At 40.8% G+C, this 22,146-nt stretch overlaps 1 protein-coding gene across 5 annotated transcripts in view; it reads right to left on the bottom strand.

Annotated features, from left to right (window-relative positions):
- The window catches only part of TTC6 (tetratricopeptide repeat domain 6), a 122,452-nt gene that overhangs the window by 77,929 nt on the left and 22,377 nt on the right, over positions 1-22,146 (bottom strand). For all 5 annotated transcript variants that reach the window (XM_059723065.1, XM_059723069.1, XM_059723067.1 and 2 more), the window contains 7 exons: positions 17,404-17,563; positions 15,198-15,302; positions 12,154-12,255; positions 9,081-9,143; positions 4,705-5,132; positions 2,200-2,695; positions 40-169 (listed from right to left, as the gene is read on the bottom strand). In XM_059723065.1, coding sequence (XP_059579048.1) covers positions 40-169; positions 2,200-2,695; positions 4,705-5,132; positions 9,081-9,143; positions 12,154-12,255; positions 15,198-15,302; positions 17,404-17,563 — 1,484 coding nt within the window. The remainder of the gene's footprint in view (positions 1-39; positions 170-2,199; positions 2,696-4,704; positions 5,133-9,080; positions 9,144-12,153; positions 12,256-15,197; positions 15,303-17,403; positions 17,564-22,146) is intronic.

The raw sequence follows: 22,146 nt of genomic DNA, 5'->3' as shown, positions 1-22,146 counted from the left end.
AAATGTTTAAATTCAGCAGTCATAATCCAAGGCACTCACCCACACTATTTTTGTTCCACTTAATTATATAATTCAGGTCATCCAAGGCAGCTGGAATTTTGGCTTGAAAGAGGTAAATTAAATGTCTGTGCCAATATGCATTAAGTAACAGTGGTTCTAATCTTATAGCCTATGAAAGAAAATGTTAAATAAATATATTATTTATACTTAATGTGCAAGGAGCTTCCTGAATACAGAGAATCATTCCAAAATGCAAATATTACATAAATAATATGACCGATCCAAAGCTTGCACACACTTGTTAATTCTAGCATGCAACCAGTTCCACTAAAATGCAACCAGTTCCATTAAAATAAATGCAGTAGCATGCAACCAGTTCCATTAAAATAAATGGTTAAGTGTAGGCAGGGTGAAGGTGTAAATTATTAGGATACTCAATTTAAAGTATAAAATAGCCTAGGGGGTCACACCACAGTCCATCACTTTTTAAAAAGTGAAATGTAGTTGAATTATAAGGGACAAATAAAATTTTGCACACTGCTGACCTATCTGCAGGTAGTAAACATTTTGCATTTTTTCATTTTGTAAAATATGTGAGCTTGGGCCATATGTGAACTGTGCTACAGGTACTGCTCTGAAAAATATTAAGTGATTCATTAACAGGAATCACTTGATGGAGAAATTGCAAGGCAAATAAATGTCTTACCCTTTTTAGTCATGAGGTCTATTACAGATATCTAACAACCACAAAAGAAATATATATGCAAAACTAACATGAGTGTATCTGTTCTCCTATTAGTCTGGTAGATCCCAGCAGTTTTTATCTTCAAGTCAGGTTGCAAAGCTCCCCTATTTTCTAAGGCTTTTTGTAATGATAAAGATATGAAATTAAAAAGATAATGGCAAGTATTGTGAATATTTTAATTTTAAACATTTTAGCAGATTATGCCCTAGATCCTGTTCTGCCTCTAAGAACAGGTTCTTATAAGGTTTTTTACATTTCTAAATCACAAAATGTAAGGTTTTTTCACTTTGTGCAGTAGACACAAAACACTAAGGTGCCTAGATTTCTTACGTGTCTCCATTTTCTGGTTTGGAAAGATCCCTAGGCAACTAGATTTGGGACACTGTGCATGGTACAACTATTCAGAACAGCCTCCTAGATGTCTAACTCCATCTAAGCCATGTGTGATCAATTTCTGTCTGGGAAACAAATAAACTCTGTGCAAGGCCCCCAATTCATCAGGCAGGCCAAAACCAAACTAAATTGGCTGCATGTCACTGAGATGATGATGGCAGAGAAGGACCCATTCACAATAATCTAGTGGTTAAAGCACTTGCTCAGGAAGCAGATCTGGGGTCTAGGCACTCTTCAGCCAGAGGAGATTTGGATTTACTTCTCCCACTTCCCATGAAAATGCCCAAAGCACAACCTGTGGATCAGATCCTCTATCCCTCCAGCTGAAGATGAGCTACTGGGTGCAAAGGAAGGCAAGAGTCATGGAGCCAGGAGGAACGCAAGCAAGAAAGAACCTGACTGTCACCTAGAAGAGTGAGCATTCTTCTGGTATCTTGGCCACTACTGTCAAAGCTGTTTAGGCATTGTACCTGATGGCTATATAATGCAAAATGTATGAAGAACTGTCAAAGGGCACCTGGGCAACCAGCCACAGAAACCAAAAATGACTAGACATTATGCTAGCCACCTCATTTCCTTGTGTGCCTTTAACACCAGAAACTGGCATTTTATTACAGTAGTCATTGAATGCCTAGGTGCTATACAAACATGCCATAAGAGACACCCTCTGTCACAAGTATGCAAATATGTGGAAAATCACTATTTGCATGAAGGCTTGATTTAACCATGCTTTCTTTCTTCAAATGAGGCACTCTGGAATTTTAAAGGTTTGTTTCAAGGTTTTAGGTTATAGCCGTGTTGGTCTAAGGACATAGGCAGACAAGGTTCCTTGGGTGAATTTGGTATCTTTTATTAGACCAACCCAAACAGTTGGAGAATAGTTATTAAGCAAGCTTTCGGGTTCAAAAACCCTTCATCAGGCTAAGGAAGTTTCAGCAGTTGGTGTGTGCTCTTCCTGGATGGAATGAAAGGTTTGTTTCAGCTTTTGTAATTGTTTTTAAGCCTCTTTTTGTTATAGGAATAAAATTTGTTATATCAGACAAATTTTGTAATAAACTTACTTTTTCCAAATCCTCCATAGCAGATTTTAACTTGCCTAGCTTCCTGTTTATCGCTCCACGTCTACAGTAGTGAAATCCTGAGGAGTTTCCTTCCTTCGCTATTAGGAGTGTTAGTCTGCTAATTTCTGCTTCTAAATCTTCAATATTAACAGCTTCATCTTCTACCAGAAAAGGTTTAATTGAATCAACTAATTCTATTTCTAGATTTGGCTTTGTTTCTTCTCCAGAGTCCTTTTTTTTAGTTTCTGTTTGTATGTTAACGCCTTTTTCCTCAGAAGGACTCCTGCTTGGAGGGAAAGTTTCATCAAACCAGCTATACCAGATTTCTTTGACCCACTCACGAACACCAGTCTCTTCTGGAATTCCACCTTTACTTTCTGCAAACTTTTCAAAATCTAAAAAATGAGGAAGACTGGGACTTCGATAATATCGAACCGATGGAGGTACTTTGATACAATATTTACGATGTGAATGAAGGCTTCCAAGGGATACAGAGCTGAGTCAGAAAAATATGTTAAAATTAACTAGAGGATCTTCAAGTTATACATATAACATGGTCAGGATTTGACAATCAATACCTTTTCAACTAATAACAAAATTGGTTTAATGAACAATACTTGTATATTTTTTACCTAACCATTAGTAAAATAAAATAAAATAAAAATAAATCACAAGCAAACACAAATACACTCTATTTTCATCTGTGGTCCAAGTCTTCCCACAGCAGTAGCATCTCTGCTCTGGAACTCCCTCCCCATTGTGGCCCACCAGAGCCCAAGCCTGGACATCTTCCAGAAGCACTGCAAGACCTTTTTATTTGGGCACATTTAGAAAGCAAGGTAAAGTGGGGTTACTGTTTGGCAAGTTTTTGTTGTATATCTTATACCTTATATATCTTATTTAATATTTTATTTGCTTTTAGAAGTTATATTGTCTTTGATTGTAAGTCACTCTGAGCCTTTTTTTGAGAAGGGCAGAATATAAATCTAATGAATAACTAATAGCATTCAGCATCTAGTTCCCCCTCCTGAAATGTTCCCAGTTTAGACTAAGGACAAAGCTAGGCCTGAGAAATAGACAAGTTCAAGAGCTACATAACAACCTAGATAACTAGATTAAATACATGAATTATAGATACTAATGGGATTCTAAGCAGGCCAACAAGAGTATGTGTCTAGGCGCATCATCATTGTAACATGTAAGAAATTAATCTCCAAAAGGGCATTTCCAAAACCAAGCCCATAATGAAAGCTTCTTTGTAAAGATCATAGATAGCCTCTGAGCTGGAAGCCTTAATAATGTTCAACATCAAAATCTGCTCTATGTCTGATTTAAGACCTATTTCAAACTACTCGGTGACAAAAAAACATTGCAGTCTTTAGCAGCTAAGCTAATCTTTAACACAAACAATGTTATCCCTACCACCAAAGAAGGGAGTGCTAAGATGGAATGTAGAGATAATATTTTACATTTATCCAGACACTTTCATTCCAAAGAATCTTATTTTCTCAAAATAAAAGAAAACTAGACACATATAGAAACACTAAAGTACAGCCACTTCTGGGTGAAGGACATATAGCACACCACACAGAAATGGAGAACCTTAATCTTAATAAAAGTGTTATGAAAACTCTTGTCTCAAAAAGCATGGATACCCCCTGTTTAAAAAAGTTACTTTCAGAAAACTGTCATCATGTTTACCCAACCTAAAGGCACCATGGCAATAAGCCACACTACTCAATTTAGACAGGTTTTTAAGCCAAAGGAAAAAAGCAATGTTGACATCATAAGAGTCCGTGAAAAGAGAATCGCCAATTAGCTAAAAGGTAAAATGGATTGAAGGATCAGGACTCAGTATCACTATATATGCAATCAGTGCATGCTAAAAAACACTAGAAGGTGCATAAGCAAGTACTTCTCCCACACACATTTAATGCAACAGTAAAGATGAATAACACTTAAGACCTAGTTTGTTATCCAATCGCTATACTAAAAAGCAGGTTTAAGCAAAAGTATTAACATGCTTTTATTGCTTCTGTGGCACTTTAATCCCTGATTACCTCCTGAGGTCACATCTCTTTTTACCCCATCACAAATGAATAAGATAGTGATAACTAATAGATTTGAGTGATCTATGCATTCAAACAGGGTAAAAAGATAGAACTGCTTTCTTGGATATAATCTGTGCAACTAACAGGACAAAACAGCCTAGGATTTCAGTTCCCTGTAAACACAGAATTTCTTTTTGTTCTTTCAGAGGAATGCAGTCTGATAGTTTTAGCTGTACTGTTGCAACAGTTAAGCTAATCTTCTGGCATGGACACACAATATTCAACCTTCTTTACCAGCTGAGTACCACTGTCCTCAAAAAAAAGGTTATTATGCCCTTTAAATAATTTCTAAATTTGAGTAATATTTGGCATTCAAAAAGTGCAAAGACATAACTAAAAAGATGACAATTGATTAAGTTATTTAAAAATATAATATATATTAATTAAAGAAAACCTTTCAAGATTCTTTGGGGGTTGATTTAATAACTGAATCACAGCTTTCAATTTTGTAGAGTCTATTATCTTCTTTGATCTCTTTGATTTCTTTCTTTTTGGAAAAACAATGTATTTAATCCCAGCCTCTCGCGCTCTCTCAGCAAGAACAATGTCATTCTCACTGTCTCCTTGTCTGGTCAAAGAAGGCTGTTTTTCCACTGGCATTTCTGTCAGTACTAATTGAGGCTCATCATAGTTTTTATTCAATAGATGCTTAGTAGGGAAACTTTTCTCACTCTCAGTCTCAACCTTTAGCTCAGATATCTGTTGCTTCATAACCTTCATCTCTTTCATGCTGGTTTTGAAATTAGCTGACATCTTCAATTTTGTTTTTTCTTTGAAATCAGCCATCTCTGGTGCTGAGACTGATCTTTTAATCAGATTTATCTGTTAGGAGGAAAAAAAGCTAGTTTTATTTGATGTTCATTTGAAGTAAGATGTATATAGTCCAACTGCATAGTCTGAATGAAATGTATATTAATATTTTATTTGAAAACAAGGAAAAGAAACTCTTTCAGTGAGACTATGTTATGCAAAAATTTAATTCAAAGAAAACACAACGTATCCAGAGTCATCAGAATATTTTTCAAAGTATGTATGTCTGAAAACGGGCTCCCAAGGGAGGTGGTGCTCTCCCCTACCCTGGGGGTCTTCAAGAGGAGGTTAGATGAGTATCTAGCTGGGGTCATCTAGACCCAGCACTCTTTCCTGCTTATGCAGGGGGTCAGACTCGATGATCTATTGAGGTCCCTTCCGACCCTAAAATCTATGAATCTATGAAACAATATTGAAGGCTGCCTGCTGCTGGCTGGCAGGAGAGACAGGAGGAGACAGGAAAGGGAGGAGGGCAGCAGGGCAGGGAAGGAGAAGTCTCCCTGGTGCAGAGCCCAGCTTGTGGCCCAGCTCATGGCACAGCTGCTTCCTGCAGCTTAGGGCAGGAGCAGCTCTGGGACTTCCTCCTGCCTGCCACTCCAGCTGGGAGATGTGAGGACACACTATGCAGGAAAGCCCAGCTAGCTGGAGGCCACAGGAGCAGCAATGTGCAGCCTCCTCCTTCCCTGTGGGGAGGGGAGATGGGCAGGGAGTAGAACTGCTGCTTCATGCTGCTTCACGCTGCTGATCCTGTCCCTTCCCCACCTGGGCTCCCTACACAGCCATTTGTCCCAACTACCAGCTGTGGTATTCTATTCTAAAATGAGGCTTTGTGGGCATGTCTATACATACATGAATGCACCATTGCTACTTCACATGAAGTTTAGTACCTCTAATATGAGGTACCAACTAAACATGCAGTAGCCAGTCTTTTTGTGATGATTAATGTGCAGTAAACTAATTGTACTGCACATTAGTGTATTAGCATGGCTTTTACTATAATGCGCTAATGCACAGTAGAATTAGTCTACTATGAATTAAGAGTCTTGTGCAGATGCGCCCTACTTTCCCCATGATGAGTGGGGGGAAACATTATCTTGGAATCAAATAAATATGGCAGGTTACATATAGAAACTCTTGGAATACAAACTAAAGGACAATTACATCCTATACTGTCTGCTTAACTATCTAAAAAGTAAGGAGAAAGGAAGCTCTTGTTGGGGGCTGGACTCGATCTTCCAAGGTCCCTTCCAGCCCTAACGTCTATGAAATCTAATGTCTATGAAACTAAACAAAACTGAAATGTGAAACTTTATAATTATAACTAATATTTTTCAGCCTAATGCTTAGTTGTGGACAATTCCTAAAAAATAATTAAATTTACATAATAAATATAAAGGACCCATGAAAAAGAGAGTACATCCATTTTCAGCTTGTTTTAACAATGATTAAAAGTACTGGTCTTAGAAATGCCAACTTTCATTTTAGATAGTTTATTCCCAATGAATAATAAAATTTATTTATTCTTTGTTTTATGAAGTTCTAGACTGCTTAGAACAGCAAGATGTATGCAGGTTTTCTTTAAGAAAATAACTATTTTTATAAGTATGCTACCATTTATTCACTACAGAAATGTTTGTATTTAATCACTTGTACGTACTGGTTTTAAAAAGCGAAGGCCCCTGCCAGATGTGCAGGTGAAAACATGATGGGATCTGATGCATTATCCACACAATTGCATTTCCTGCCATGCCACACATGGATGGCAGGAGGCGTGATTACATGATCAAGCATCAGATCCCATCACACCTTATTGCCAGTACAGTGGGAGCCCAGGATCACAATCCCAGATTCCTTCTGCAGCAGCAGGTAGCAAACTCACATGGCTGAGAACCCCCTCAGCTGACAGGGCTCTGGGTCATGTGGCATGGTGCACTCCCACAGCTGGGAGCCCCCTCAGCTACAGGCTCCCAGCTTCATGAATACATGGTGTACCCCCATGGCTGGGAGCCCTATCAGCTGTCGGGGCTCCCAGCCACAGGGGCACACCTGGCCAGACATTCAATTAATGGTGTAATAGGAGCCAGTCACAAAGTTATTACACATTTTTTATAGAATAACTGTGTGGCTTATTCCTTGCTTTAATGACACCATTAATTGTTTTAACATGTGGCTGGCTCACAACTTAAGATGTGATTAACTGGTTAATCACGTCTTAAATATAATGTTTGGCAGGATCTTCAGTATAAGAAAGAATGTTCAGCTAGTTTATTTCTTATTTTCTTCTCTTAGCATGAATTAACAAAGTATACATAGCAAACTGGATAAAATAGGACTGCTATTCACTTGAACACAAGAGTCTAGTATTTTAAAAACCATCAATAAATAACCAAAATTGGAGATTTGTCAATTTAAATCATGTAGTGCGTGTCTATACATGCCTCTTAAGCGGAGTTAGTCTAAATTTGCCATTTTTAAGGAGCATTAACGGTATGTGTCTACATTAATGAGCCTTAAAAATGGTGATTTAAGGCTGTGAGAACCTAAATTTGTATCAAATTTAGGCACAAATAGCCAAGTTACATTAGCCCATGTGCAGACGTGGTAATGTGCATTAACATGGTGTGCATCAATGGCCATGTTTACACGTGTATTTACATGTGCCTAAACTTAATGTACCTTTGCTTAAGGCACATTAAGGCGATTTAGGTGCACATCTACACATGGACATGCTAATACATATTAAGGCTCATTAACTTTAGGCAGGAATAGCTAAGTCGCATTAGCGCACATGCAGACATGCTAATGCGCATTAAAGCACATTGACACACACTGTGTTAATGCACATTAGCGTGTCTACCCATGCACTAATGCAACATAGCTATTCACGCCTAAATTTGATACCTGCTTTATGCAGGTATCAAATTTAGGCTCACAAAGCCGTAAACCAGCATTTTTAATGCACTTTAAGGGCACGCATTAATGCGCCTTAAAAATTATTTTAGGCTAAGCCCACTTAAAAGAGGCATGTGTAGATGTGCCCAATGGATACACACTGCATTAATGCGCATTAGCGCATTTGCATGTGCGCTAATGCAACTTAGCTATTCGCGTCAAAATTCAATGTGCCTTAATGCACATCAGCGCATCCACATGTAGATGTGTGCCTAAATCGCTTTAATGTGCCTTAAGTAAAGGTGCATTAAGTTCAGGCATGCATAAATACACGTGTTGACACGCCCATAATTATTACTGCACCGAACTTTAATTGCTGGCATTACGTTCCTTGCCATCTTAGGAAACAAGTCAGGTACAGCTCAGTTTAAAACTTTAGTTTTCATGAGCTGTGTACAAATTGTAAATACATACATATAAATATTGCTCCTATAATGCTCTTAAAGTCAACATCTTGAACAGGACTGCTAAGGAAATATGCCTAATGTATTGTTGCCTTATGGTATCTGAGAACCAAAACCAAGATTTCTATACTGCTATAATCAGAGTCCTATATGGTGCATGGCACTTTACAGATAGATACCATGACAATGCTAGTGTCCCAAAATATTTAGAATCCAAGAAGCTGATCCTGAAAATCTTTACTCAAGTATCTTGTACCACTTGCTTTGGATTAACTAGATGAGTAAGGACTGCTCACGTGAATGGAGATCCTATCCAATTTTTTTCTGAAGTCAGTAGGAGGCTCTCAGTATAGGGCTCCATTCTTCTGTTGTTAGATTGGAAAATTCAATTCAGTCAATCCACTTGAAAAACAACTTTAATTTGATCTCATTTTTTAAATTAAGGGAAAAACATTTCCTCCCTAAAGTTAATTTTAAACATTACTTATACAATGTTGTGCTATAAGTCTTTTTTATTTTACTGAAGACAGAAACAACCAAGCATCAAACAGATAAGATTGGTCTATAAAAACTAACAAAATCTAGCAAAAGTTAGTTATAGTACCTTTGACTCTTCAGTGCTAAAAAAATCTGGCAAGGAATGGCATCTTCTTACAATGGTTTTTGTCTATAATTAAAACAAAATGCAAGTGAGTTGTCATAGTTCACATTTACTAAAAATGGAGCCTTCACATTTACTCTATTCTTGATAACATAGTTTTCAACAAGAACACTTCTTTATGACAGATTCACTGTGTTAGCGCTGGTATTAAGATGTGGATTTAAGCAACAGTTGCATTAGTGAAACTAAAACTATAAATATAAACAAGAAATAGAAAATGTAAGCAGTCATGCTGCAGATATTTTATATTATCAATAGAGTTTCACATAGTTCCATTTATTTGTATGTCTGCACAGTACTGCATTGTACTATGTGGAGATGCACAATACACTTTCCTAGGTACTGAAGGTGATATAGCCATGTTAGTATAGCACTCCATCTGGGTTAACCAGCTCTGCTAATGTTGCTATCCTGTTTCTGTTACCTGAGCTAGCTTCTTTTGACCTAGCTTGAGTATCTTTGCAGGCACTACATTGTGCCATGTAGCTTTTTCCTATGTTGTAAAAATGCATAGCAGATAGATAGATAGATATAAAATAATGCAATTAAGTATACATCAGAACATATTCCATCCATCTTAAACCTTGAAAGTTCAAAACATTAGATTTTTAAAAAAATATCTCCGACTTTGCATTCTACCTTCATACTGCTTCCATTGCTGTCAATGAAATGTCCAAGATTCTAGAAGGTATCCACTTCATTTCCAGCAGATGCCAAAATTCAATACAGGAAACCCTCGGTATTCATGGGTTCAGCATTCACAGTTTCAAATATTTACAAATGCCGAACCTGCATTTTAAATACACTTTAAACACTTACTGGAGCTCCTCGGGAGTTCCGCACTTGCTGCTGCCTGGCTCTCCTCCCCTCCCCACCCAAAGCTGCCAGATTTCACCATTCGTGGGGATCACAGGAACATATCCCCCACAAATGGCAAGGGTCTCCTATATATACCCTATCTTCATATAACTCAGAGCTATCCTACTGGGAGCCCACAGGGTGCATGCAGCCCCTAAAGAGTTAACATGCCCTGCACCCAGCCTCCCACCCAGCTGTTACTGCTCCTATCACTCCAGCTGTAGCACCCATGTGCTTAGTGGAACAGGGCCGAACTGTACCCACCTACACATGGTACAAAGAGTGGTGATGCACCCACTTACACACATGGAATGAAGTTTGTGGAGCCCAGACTCCCAACTAGTGTGACCTCTATGGTGTATGTCCCTGCTGGTGCAGCCCATGGGCATATGACTACCAGCCACTGACAAGTTGGACAGCCCCCACCTAATTAATAATCTGATGCAAAACCTTAATAGCAACCTTGTATTGTTATAGCAAGAGTAATAATAAAAATGATTAACATGCGGTCAATTAATTTGGAAAGTTATTCTATTTTAGTGTTGCCACTAAGGCTTTGATCTGAGCATGGAGCTGGATGAAGCTGAAGTATGTACTGTTTTTTCATATATGCATACTAATGAAACATTCTTCCCAATGCAATTGTCTCAGCAAAAGTTTTTATGCCTCCTGGGCTCCTGATTAGACGAGAATATATATGGAGGTCATCAAAGGCTTGTCCTCAAGGACACATTCTAATATATCCTATTTTTTTAGTGATGAGATGCATTAATTAAGATGTTGCTAACTATGGCTTTGCATCGAATGATATAGAAAGAAACAAGGCATGTTTAATAGTGTCCCAGACACAGGAAAAGGACAAAGATGCAAAGGATGAGGTTTACTTATGCTGCAACTCTACTACCTTGAGAATTTTATCAATTGTTCCAGATAAGTCCGACAGTAACTCAAAGTGCAGGTCATAATTCCCTCCTTAATTGTTTTCACCTCACAGACGTACTGGGAGCATCTACACATGCTTCAGACTGCACAGTTGTTACTGCAAATTCATTTAGTACTTGCTTAAGCAGCCGTTACTGTGCAGTCACAGTGCCACATGGGTCATTTCCAATGCCACCCTTCTTGCACATAAATGTGAATCCAGGTGGCCCACCACTGACAAAGCTGACCTTATCTGAACAATAACTCCTGGATGGGCTCTAGCATCAGGTACTGAAACTCTCAGAAGAGGGTATCCAGTAAGCCATTCTCTCCAGTGGTTCCAAGTCTCTGTGTTGGTGGGGGAAGACCAACCTATCCCTCCCTGGTCCACAGGAGTCGCATACTATTCCCTCAGCATCTCTGGGATAGAAGATAAGAATGGAGATGCACTCACCCTAGCTCAGATTTCTGTTTCCACAAAATCCTGTCCAAGTATAAACAACAAAGTTCTGTTCAAATATAAACTGAGGTACAGCTCATCGTTTCCGAGGTCAAGATTCAGTCAAAATTAGGATCCAAAGATCAGTTAATCAACATAGCTTCTTTCCAGCCTCTGAGAAAAGGGATCCTTTTTTCCTGCAAATTTCAAAGCCTCCTGCCTTTGATGTTACATTGTGTCAACTTGATGGTTAAACCTATAGTTCCAGTAGAGTTTATCAACAACAGCTGATGTGATGTTAAACACAGGGTTACAGATCTCCACAAAGCCAAGTTTAACACCATGTTAGTTAATGTGACTTAAAGTTGTGCTATCTAATGACAGCAAGCCATCTCAGTTCCATTTCTTTCCAAAACAACTTATTAGCATTTCTATCTATCTATCTATTTATCTAGCTATCTAGCTATCTATCACTGTATATAGATACGTTTGTTTTCTCCCACAAGTCTTGGGGAATAATTGAATTTATGGTATTCAATGGATAACTATTCTAAAAGTTAAAACACCCTGAATCAAGGAAATCTGAGCCCATAAAAAGTGAGATAGAATATTTTCTGTCCATTCTCAAAGAGATAACAAATTTAAATACTGTATTACAAGTACATTTAATGCAAGTGCCAACAAAAGTTAATTGAGAACCCAATATTTTTAAGTATAACAACTCTATACAACAACTAAGGATTTTTTAGTGACCCCTTAACCCTTGGAAAAGAAGACATGAGGAACAATATACATCACCATATAACTGTCAATGTCACTATCCTCCTCAGACTTTAATCCGTCTTCCTCTGGATGGTCAGAAGAAAAGTCTTCTATTATAACACCCTCAATAACATTGCTCTGTAATAGCAATATATTTAAAATGCATTAAGTTGTACATCCTTGCCATGCCTGCTGCAGCAAATACAGTAAAATACCAATGACCAAACACATACTATAGTTAATCTAGTTTTTACAGAACTACTATTTAATCTCAAATTTATAATACATTCCTGATAGCATATACCAGACTCCTACTGCGTTCAAAATCTGTTTAGTGCAACTGAGAACAAGGCTATCAGCCAACTGGTTACAGCTCCTTGATTCTCCAAAATACCTCCTCTGTTTGGCCCCAGCAAATTATGCCAGCTGGCAATGGTCCCCAAGGCACCAAATGCCAGTTAGGAATGAACAGTCAGAGCACTATGCACTCTAGTCAAACTCTTCACACTGAGGCTAAGAAGGACCAGCACAGAAACTCAGTATGTCAGATCTATTCTGTATGTAAACTCCCTTGCACAAAACAAATTGTCCTCCTTTCGATTTAATCTCTGGCACTGGAGCACTGACTGAGAACTGGTGGCTTCTCTACAGCTATTAGGGTAAAGGTTTTAGAGTTCTATTTGAGTGCCACTCTATTTGAATGCCAGCAGCATTGACTGGGCATCCCTTTTTCCATGTGTCATCTTTTCTGCATGTTGTTACCATACAGCTGCAGTTCTCAACCAGGATGCCACAACACCGTGGGGTGCTCCAAGGTTCTTTTTACGGGTGCTGTGGGGTGCCACTCATGTTAGTACTGTTATGTGTACAAACACGATTCACAAAATATACCCATAAATTTCAAAGAGGAAACTTTTGTGTCAAAACATTTTGACCTGCTGTGGTCCAAGTTCTTTGCAACAAGAAAATTACTCTATTATTTTTCTGTAGTCAAAAAACAAGTGAAAACTAAGAGCTGAAACCTTTTGAGGTCTGCCTTGAGTCTATCAAGGGATGTCTCAAGCTTAAAAAGACTGAGAACTTCTTTAAATATTTTATTATAAAACAACATTAACATCAAAACTAGAGGCGCATGGATACATTGGTCCGATATCAGATCAGCACCGATATAAAGAAAATTGTCTATATCGGAAATTGGCTTTCTTTGCCTGACACGGCCAATAAATGCCCCGTGCATGCCCACAGCCGCAGCGCAGCACATAGGCAGCAAGGATCACAGCCACTTGGAGCACTGCGTCCAGCTGGTAAATCTGTTGTGGTGAAAGGGTAAGGCAAAGGAAAGGGAAGGGGTGTGGGGGGGGGCAAATTGAGGCCCCCGCCGTGACGTAGGGAGTGGGGCTGGGACAGGTGTTGCTCAGCTGGGGAGGGGCATGGGACAGAGCCACTAGCGGCTCACTCAGGGGCGCAGGAGGGAGGGGGAGGCGGCTCCCACCTTCTACGCACAGCCAAGGAGGGCAGGGGGATTTGTGCAAGGTGGGGCAGGCTGCTACTGCAGGCTGGGACTGGGGCTGCACCGGGCTCTCCCCAGCAGGGGCTGGGCTGAGCTAAGCTGAGCTGAGCTGGGCTGGGCTGCGCTTAGGGTAGGCGGCAGCAGCAGCAGCACTGGGAGGGGAGGTTGGAGGGCTATGGTGAATACTGGGGTGGCTGCAGCCCCACCCCATAGCAGCCCTCCCAGCACCACCACCACCCACCCTGAGCACATCCCAGGGCCAGCCCACAGCAGCAACCTGCCCCAACCTGAGAAGATCTGGGGGCACACGCCCCCTGTGCCCTCCCAGGGTGCACACAGTAGTCGGAGCCACCCCCACCTCCCCACGCCCCACCCTGGATGAGCCACGGCTCCATCCTGCACGCCATCCCACCCTGGCTAGGCAATGCCTGACCCAGCTCCTCCCTCACCACAGGGGCCTCAATCCGCCCCCCTCACCCCTTCCCTTTCCCTGCTCTTCAAGCTGCTGGGATGCATATCAGAAATTGCGTCGGATCTTTATCGGCTGATATGCCTCCTTAAAAATCAGCTATTGGTTAGATATTAGGAAGAAATTTTTCACAGTAAGGGTGGTCAGGATCTGGAACAGGCTTCCAGGAGAGGTGGTGCTATCACCTAGCTTGGAGGTCTTCAAGAGGAGGCTAGATAGTCACCTGGCTGGGGTCATCTGACCTCAGTCCTCTTTCCTGCCAGGGGCAGGGGGTCAGACATGATGATCCATTGTGGTCCCTTGTGACTCTACAATCTATGAATCTATGGTATCGGCCAAAAAAATCTCTATCAGTGCACCCCTAATTAAAACAACATAGTGATGCTTTCTTAAAATTATTTTCACTGTCTACAAGGATTTTTTTATCATGTTTTAATGAGGACAGGTGACAGTGTACCAGAGACAAAAGTAAATCAGCTGTAGAATTGTTTTAAAAGAGAGAATGCAAGTTTTAAAATAGCATACTTGAGTACACAAAAAGGAGGTGAAAAATGTAAAACTTAATACAAACAACTTAAATTAAGTAATATATTACAAGAGCACAAAGACCACTAAAAATATAATTAGTACTAGGATCATTATAATGGTTGAAAACTGAAGTTAAACCAAAGAATTTTAAGAAATATATTGTATACATGGTCATATAATCATACATGATTTATATTGCTAAACATAGACACTAATACAGAAATCTTGGCAAGCAGTAGTACAAATAACATCAGCTACTATAGTTACCAAATGTTGTGTTAGAGCAGTGGGGAGTTAACCTTTTTAACAGGTGTGCCACAAATCAGCTCTACACCTTCCAAGCGCTATTTTAATCTCCTTCCTCTGCCCAATCTGCTGCTCTGGTTTCTATTCCCTGCTAGATTTGCCACTGTGCCGCCAGTGCCCTCCCCACTCTGCTGCATGCCAAACACAGAAGCTGCCCATACCACTTGTGGCATCCATGCCACTGGCTGGCTACCCCTGTGTTAAGAGAAAGAGATGTAAGCATCTACAAATGGTAACAATATCGAGAGTACATTGAAAATTATTTACCTTATACTTAGGAAACAACATTTCCTTCATGAAAGAGAGAGGAGCAGAAAATTTTGGTGGAGCTGGAGCCCAAAATGTTTTAAGAGTCTCTGGGTAAAAGGAAACCTTTAAAACCAATAAAATTAAGTTACCTATTAAAAACCAAACTAAATGTTAAATATCCTTATATTATTATAATTTGAATATAACTGGTCCATGATAAAATTCCTTTATACATTTAATAGGCTTTACAGGACAGCTGCATCCAGTATGAGATCAAGAAATGAGACATACGTCACAACCTGAATAAAGTACACTGGAGTGTTATTCTTTATTGTTTGTTTGATTTTAATTTGTTGCTAATTGCCAATCCTGAGCCTAACTGAAGTGCCTACCATGCAAAAAGTGGTTATTTTTATACTTATCATGTGAAGGACTTACAAGTTTCTAAACCAATCATTAGAACATTTTAGTAATAGTTTGACTACTAGAAATAAATGTAAAAAAACCCAAAAAATTATGGCCCCAAGTGTAAGGCACCCAAACTACTTTCACAATACATAGGTGCCTCAAAATGGGAACCACAAACACCAAGCTGTTGTGGAACAAATCACCTAAGCCCACCAATAAGAAACACCAAGGATCAGGGAGTGTCTTAAATCTCACCTTGTCCAGGGCTTAGGCACTAAGCACTAGATAAATGAACTCTCTATTTAAGATAGACAGCTAAGTCACCACTTTCAAAATACAGCTGAAGAAGGTGGTCTTAGTGGTTGTTTATAAAATACATAAACACATGCTTTAGAGCACACGACAACCTTTAACAATTCAGGCCCAAGAAAGAAACTCCTCTAGGTGCAGGTTGATCCCAAACTGCCTATTGCAGGGATTGTTTCCCTTTCTATGAAGCAGTCAATAACCCTATTTTTGACAGGACTCTGGACTAAATGGACCACTGGTCCTATCCAATGTGGCAATTCATATGTTCCCATACAATAACATTTCAAATAAATAAGTAGTAGTAAGGATTTTATCACTGCACAACATAAAAACCTCTATTCTGCTTTAGGTATTACCATATCCACCTGAATCCAAAATGATTTTGAATTTAAGATAACCCTCACACAATATTAGATTCTATACATGGAAAATTATAAATTTGTTATAATCTTCCATGTATAGGATCTAATTAGTGGAAAGCCATCTTAAATTCATCCCCCAAACTGCTGTAGTGGGGAAAGCAGCAACACAGGGCAAGGGGACAAACCCCCAGCCCTTAGCTTCCCTGCTTACCCCCTACTGAACTTTAACCCCTACCAGTGCCTGTGTCTGCCCCTGTCCCCCTTGCCACCTGACCCCACTTGCCACTTCTCCACACCACATTGCCCCACACCTTCTGTCCCCCATTCCTGTGCCTTCCCTCCTTCCACCTGCTATCCCTGATGTTTTCCCCCTGCCATATGTCCCCCACCACCTGTCCCCCATCCCTTATTCCCTCCCTGTAACTATCCCCCTGTTCCCCTTTGTCTCCTGTCACCCTGCCCTTTTGTCCCGTCCCATGGCTGAGCCGAACCCCTGCCACTTGCACACTCTGCCCTTCCCTGTCTCTTACCTTCTGCTGCTTTGATCTGCTTTGGCTCTGACTCCAGCTCCAGGGCTGTCAGCAGCAGTGGCCCTGGCCTGGTCTAGTCCTACTCTGCCCCAGCACCACCCTGCCCAGACAGGCAGAAGCAGCAGCAGCAGCCCTTGGCCTGTCTGGGTCAGAGCTGGAGGGGCCAGATTCAGGGCAGAAGGAGGTAGAAAAGGCAATGCAGTCTCTCCTCTGCTCCCTGCCAGGCCACACAGGCAGATCTCCCCTGCATGCCCTCTCTCCCTCATTGTGATGTCTCAACTGGCCACATGCCAAGTGGCAGCTCAGCTCCAAGCTCACAGTCAAAGCCAGAGCTAAACTACTGCCTTCCCCAGGCTGGTATTTGAATCTATAAGAAGGCTTTTTTTCCCCCCCATGCTGTTCGGGGGAAAAAAATCTCACCTCGGATTAAAGTAAATAAAAAATATGGGTGATAAAACTTTACAGGAATTAATGATAAAGATCAGAAGACTTCCCCTACATTTTTTTCATGTATGTCACATGCGAACAAAATGTTTTAGTCATTTTATTTCAGGCTCTATGTAATTACTTGCAGGACTGTGGAAATACAATGCGTATTTTATAATCAGTTCTTACTTTTTCTCCTAAGAGTTCAAGTCTTGGCTTTTCTACATAATACTCAGCTTTTTTCTGCCATTCAGTTAGACTTTCTGATGTGTGTGGAGGTAAAACATGAATCCCACCTTCCTGATTTTCCTGGAATAGTTCTAAAACAGGAATACCTTCATAACAAATTCTGCGGTAGAACAAAAAAATTAGTAAGTTTCTCTGATATCAGATATTTAAAACAAATTAAGGAAAACCATTTAAATACTAATGAATTCAGATATTTTTTCCTTAGGATTAAGCCAAAAGTAAAAATACATAATGTGCTACAATTACTAAAATTCTTTTCCTAGAGAGCACAAGTCGTTTGTTTACTATTACTATTTATTATACTATAAGCATAATTTGTCTGACATTAATGATAACTTTTCTAGGAGGATAGTTATCTATTCTCTAAGAGTATAAAGCATGAAGCCTCAGTGTCAAAACCTCTAGATCAGTGACTCTTAACCAGGGTGCCACCAGATCCTTTGAAGGGTACCATGAGCTGTGAGGAGATAAGCAGATAAACACAGGCTCAGGCTATTCTGGTCCCCAGCCCCATTGCTTGGCCCCTCTGCAAGGCAATAAAACCTGTAATATATAAATAAATTGTGCATGCTACTCATTCACAAAAATTATGGAGGGGGTGCCACAAATCCAATTAGGTGGCAAAGCATTGCTCTAGAAGCTGTATTCAACTGAGGGTTGTCTGATCAGTAGGAATCCAGGTTTTCTGTTTGTTGTGGAAAAATGTGGATTTTCTCTTTTAAAGAAGAAAATCACAGATATTCTCTTTGAAGGAGAAACACTCAGCAAACTGTGGGTTTCCACTTGCAGGCTGGCATAATTCCATCCTGTAAGGGGCTGGTGGGAGGAGGATGCTGGGGTGCCACACACATGGCAGCCAGGCAGTGTGGTGGACAGTAGCTCCCAGTGTTCCCTCCAGGTAAGTCTGTGGGGGTGAGGAGCACAGGCAACACAGTGGGGGGGGCACAGGTGAGACAGTGTAGGGGGGGGCACATGCCCCACAGATCTCTGCACCCACAGTGGGGTGCATGGTTTCAGCCATGCTGGACCAGCTCCAAGCTACAGCCTCCCTCCATGCCATGGACCAGCGGGAGGGACCTGGCACAGGAAGGAACGTTGTACCACCAGGGCTGCCAAGGTGAGGCATCCCCTGCATGCCCAGCAGCAGCAGGGGCACAACTCCACACCACCACCACTGCTGCACACCTTGGCAGGCATGGCAGCACAGCACTCCCCCCTGTATGTGGTCCTGCCTGCTGGGCCACAGAGGCAGCTCCTGCCTGGATTTGATCTGGCCCAGCTTCAGCCCCACACCCCGCTATGGGCATAGAAATTTTGGGAGGCATGTGCCCCCCCACCCCTCCACATCACCTGTGCCCATACCCTCCATTCCCCACATGTACACACCTACACTGGTAGCCTTCCATATTGTTTTAAAATTGTAAATATATCAATAAAACATTGTGTTCAACTGATACCTATATATGTGGTGTTTCATTTTAATCTTGGAAAAACATGGAATTTGGTGTTTTAATCAGAGAATTTGGGGGTTTTTTTAAGAGAGAAAACCAGGATCCCTGGTGATCAGACCCATTGGATGTAGCTACACTGTCCCAGCGCTCTCAAGGAACATGGCTCTTGAGTAAATCCTGCCCACCTGCTCCTACTCATGCACATGAGACAGTGAAACACTACCAAAGGTGTCTCTCCACTTCCTGCCACCCCCTACTCTCGAGTTCTCTACTTCCAGTGTGACTGACAGTAGTGGTGGTGGCACCCCCACCTTCACCCAAACAGCTTTGCTGCCTCATTTCCAAGTTTTGGATTTCATAGTGCATTAATTAATCCTTTATTTCAGGCCCTTTATTACAACTATGAAAAAATACTTACTGAATAAAATGGAACTGGTGAAACATCTAGTGTACTTACAAAAGAATGAGAAGGAACACTCATAACTTAATACATCCATGTACATGCACATCTATCTATAAAAGTTCATTACATTTGACTTGATTTTTTAACTTCATCAACACATGCTGATACTGACATCTGCTGGTGTTAAATAGCTTTATTTTGGGGGGATAAAAACTAAGGTAATGAAGTATCTTTTGTATTTTGAGAATTAAGGTTCTATTTTTTCATCTCATATTTCCTTGTAATTTTTCTGATCTTCACAGAACAATAAAGGACCTGATTCTCATTCATGATCAATGTAAATTCCCATTTTAAGAACTGTTTACATGACAAGAGTGGTATGTAAAGGGACCTTAGCTGCTATTTGAACTGATTGGATTTTGGGACCTACAAACAATGTTTTAGGCATTAATAACAGTGATGTACCAAGAATCTTTTTCCAGCTGAGGGAAAAAAGGGAAAATCATCACTCCCACAAAAATACAGGAATTCCCCTTGAAATAAATCTCATCAACCATACTACACTTATGAACTTTGCTTATGTACAAATGTAACTATTCCCTACATTTCAGCTTATCTTTACTGCTAAAATAGTTATCTCATGGCAACTTAATGTGCACAAATTATCACGAGGTAAAAACAGAGTAAAGACAAGGAACTTTAGTTCTACTGTACTATGAAGTAAACTTGCCACGGTCAGACCCAAACAGGGATATGGCTGACCTTGACACCCTTATTTCATAATAAACCGAAGTGCCTTCTCTCCAGTAAGGATTTCACATGCTTTAGTTAACAAATGTGACTTTTATTAAAGCAATGAAGACACATGCTTCCGCAAATTTGAAGCTTGATGCACTACACATTCCACAAGCCAGTACAAATTTGTTTGGTCTTTGTTACAGGCAAACAGGAGACAGCCCAAGTACTCCAAACTAATATTGCACACATATAGAGAACACATCTATTGCTACTGTAACAATAGACAATGTAATTTGAACTTGACTATATTCTGCACAAAAAAAGTTCTATCCTCTGCACTAGGTTCTCTCTAGTTTGATTATTTGTACCTTTAGAATTTGCCAAATGCAGGAGCTAGTCATGCCTCAGTACCTCCATGGGGGCAACTGTCTGAACTAAGAAAAGAAGTCTGCACTAATGTCACACAAATTATACCTATGATGTTGCAGATTCACATAGTTTGTAAATCTGAAAAGATTAAAAGTTTTTAGGTAGAAGGTGGTGCCACAAGATGGCAGTGCTCCAGAGAATTCAATGTTATTGGTAATGAAGACCCCAACTCAGTAAGGTGTTTAAACATGTGCCTAACTTCAAACTTTAAAGCCTCATTAATTATAAAGGGTTATCATGACCAGAGAGCTCTGCATAACCTCTCCCAATGAAATCAGACCAAGATCAGGGACTAAAAGCCTCAAAAGCAACTATATCACAGCCTGGGGAAACATCACTGCAGGGAGTGGCCAGTAACAAAAGACACTTTCTACTAATTCCAACCCACCAATGGGACCAAGAACAGTTCATTAGGCCTCTCTAATTCTGGAGAGGGATAGGGGTGTGCAAAGCTTGCAGTGCTGATTTGATTCGGAGGAGATTCGGCCTGAGATGGGTTTAAAGCTTTACGTAGTCCCCTCCCCGATGGCGTAATAACATCGGTGAGTTGGGAGTCGAGGAAGGGTGGGAGTTCCTCAAGGAACTGATCCTGCAGGCACAGAGGGGCACTATCCCAGTACACATAAAGGGAGGCAAAAGAGCCAAGAAACCCTCTTGGCTGAGCAGGGAAATCCAGGAGAGCCTTCAGAGGAAAAGAGAGGTTTACAGGCTGTGGAAGCAGCGGGCAGCCACCAAGGAGGGGTATATCTGTTTGGCTCATGCTTGCAGGGAAGCAGAGAGGAAGGCCAAAGCAGAAATAGAACTCAGGCTGGCAACAAAGATTAAGGGTAACAAAAAGTCCTACTTTAAGTACATAAGAAGCAAGAAGAGGGTGCAGGGTAACATAGGATCACTACAGGATGGACTAGGGCAACTCATAACAGATAGGATGGACAAAGCTGAGCTCTTAAACGATTTCTCTGCATCAGTGTTCCTGGACACAGATATAAACACAGCTCTCAATGAGACTTTAGTCTGGCATGAGATAGATATCAATCCATCAACGGTTAGTGCTGACCTAGTGAAGGGGCGGTTGGACGTATTTAAGTCGGTGGGCACCAATGATTTTCACCCAAGGGTACTAAAGGAATTGGCCAGTGTCACAGCGAAACCACTGGCACAACTGGTTGAGTGTTCCTGGTGCTCAGGACAGGTCCCAGAGGACTGGAAAAGGGCCAATGTGGTCCCTATTTTCAAGAAGGGGAGGAAGGAGGACCCAGGTAATTATAGGCTGGTTAGCCTCACCTCTATTCTTGGCAAGACTTTAGAAAAAATCATAAAGGATCACATGGGGGGGGGGGAGGGGGGCAGACCAGCAGGTAACACAATGCTAAGGGGCAACCAGCATGGGTTTATAGCAGGCAGATCCTGCCCAACTACCCTGGTCTCTTTTTATGACCGGGTCACAAAGTGCTTAGATGCAGGAGTAGAGGTAGATGTTATTTACCTGGATTTTAAAAAGGCTTTCAACACAGTGTTGCACCCAATTCTTATAAATAAACTATTTAACTGTGACGTGGATTTTTTCACAGTCAGGTGGGTGGGAAACTGGCTTTTAGGATACACCGAGAGAGTCGTGGTGGATGGGTTGGTTTCTACCTGGAGAGATGTGGGCAATGGTGT

The sequence above is a fragment of the Alligator mississippiensis genome, chromosome 2 (genome assembly GCF_030867095.1).
Source record: "Alligator mississippiensis isolate rAllMis1 chromosome 2, rAllMis1, whole genome shotgun sequence".
Taxonomy (NCBI): Eukaryota; Metazoa; Chordata; order Crocodylia; family Alligatoridae; genus Alligator; species Alligator mississippiensis.
This window is presented reverse-complemented; position numbering and strand designations above follow the sequence as displayed.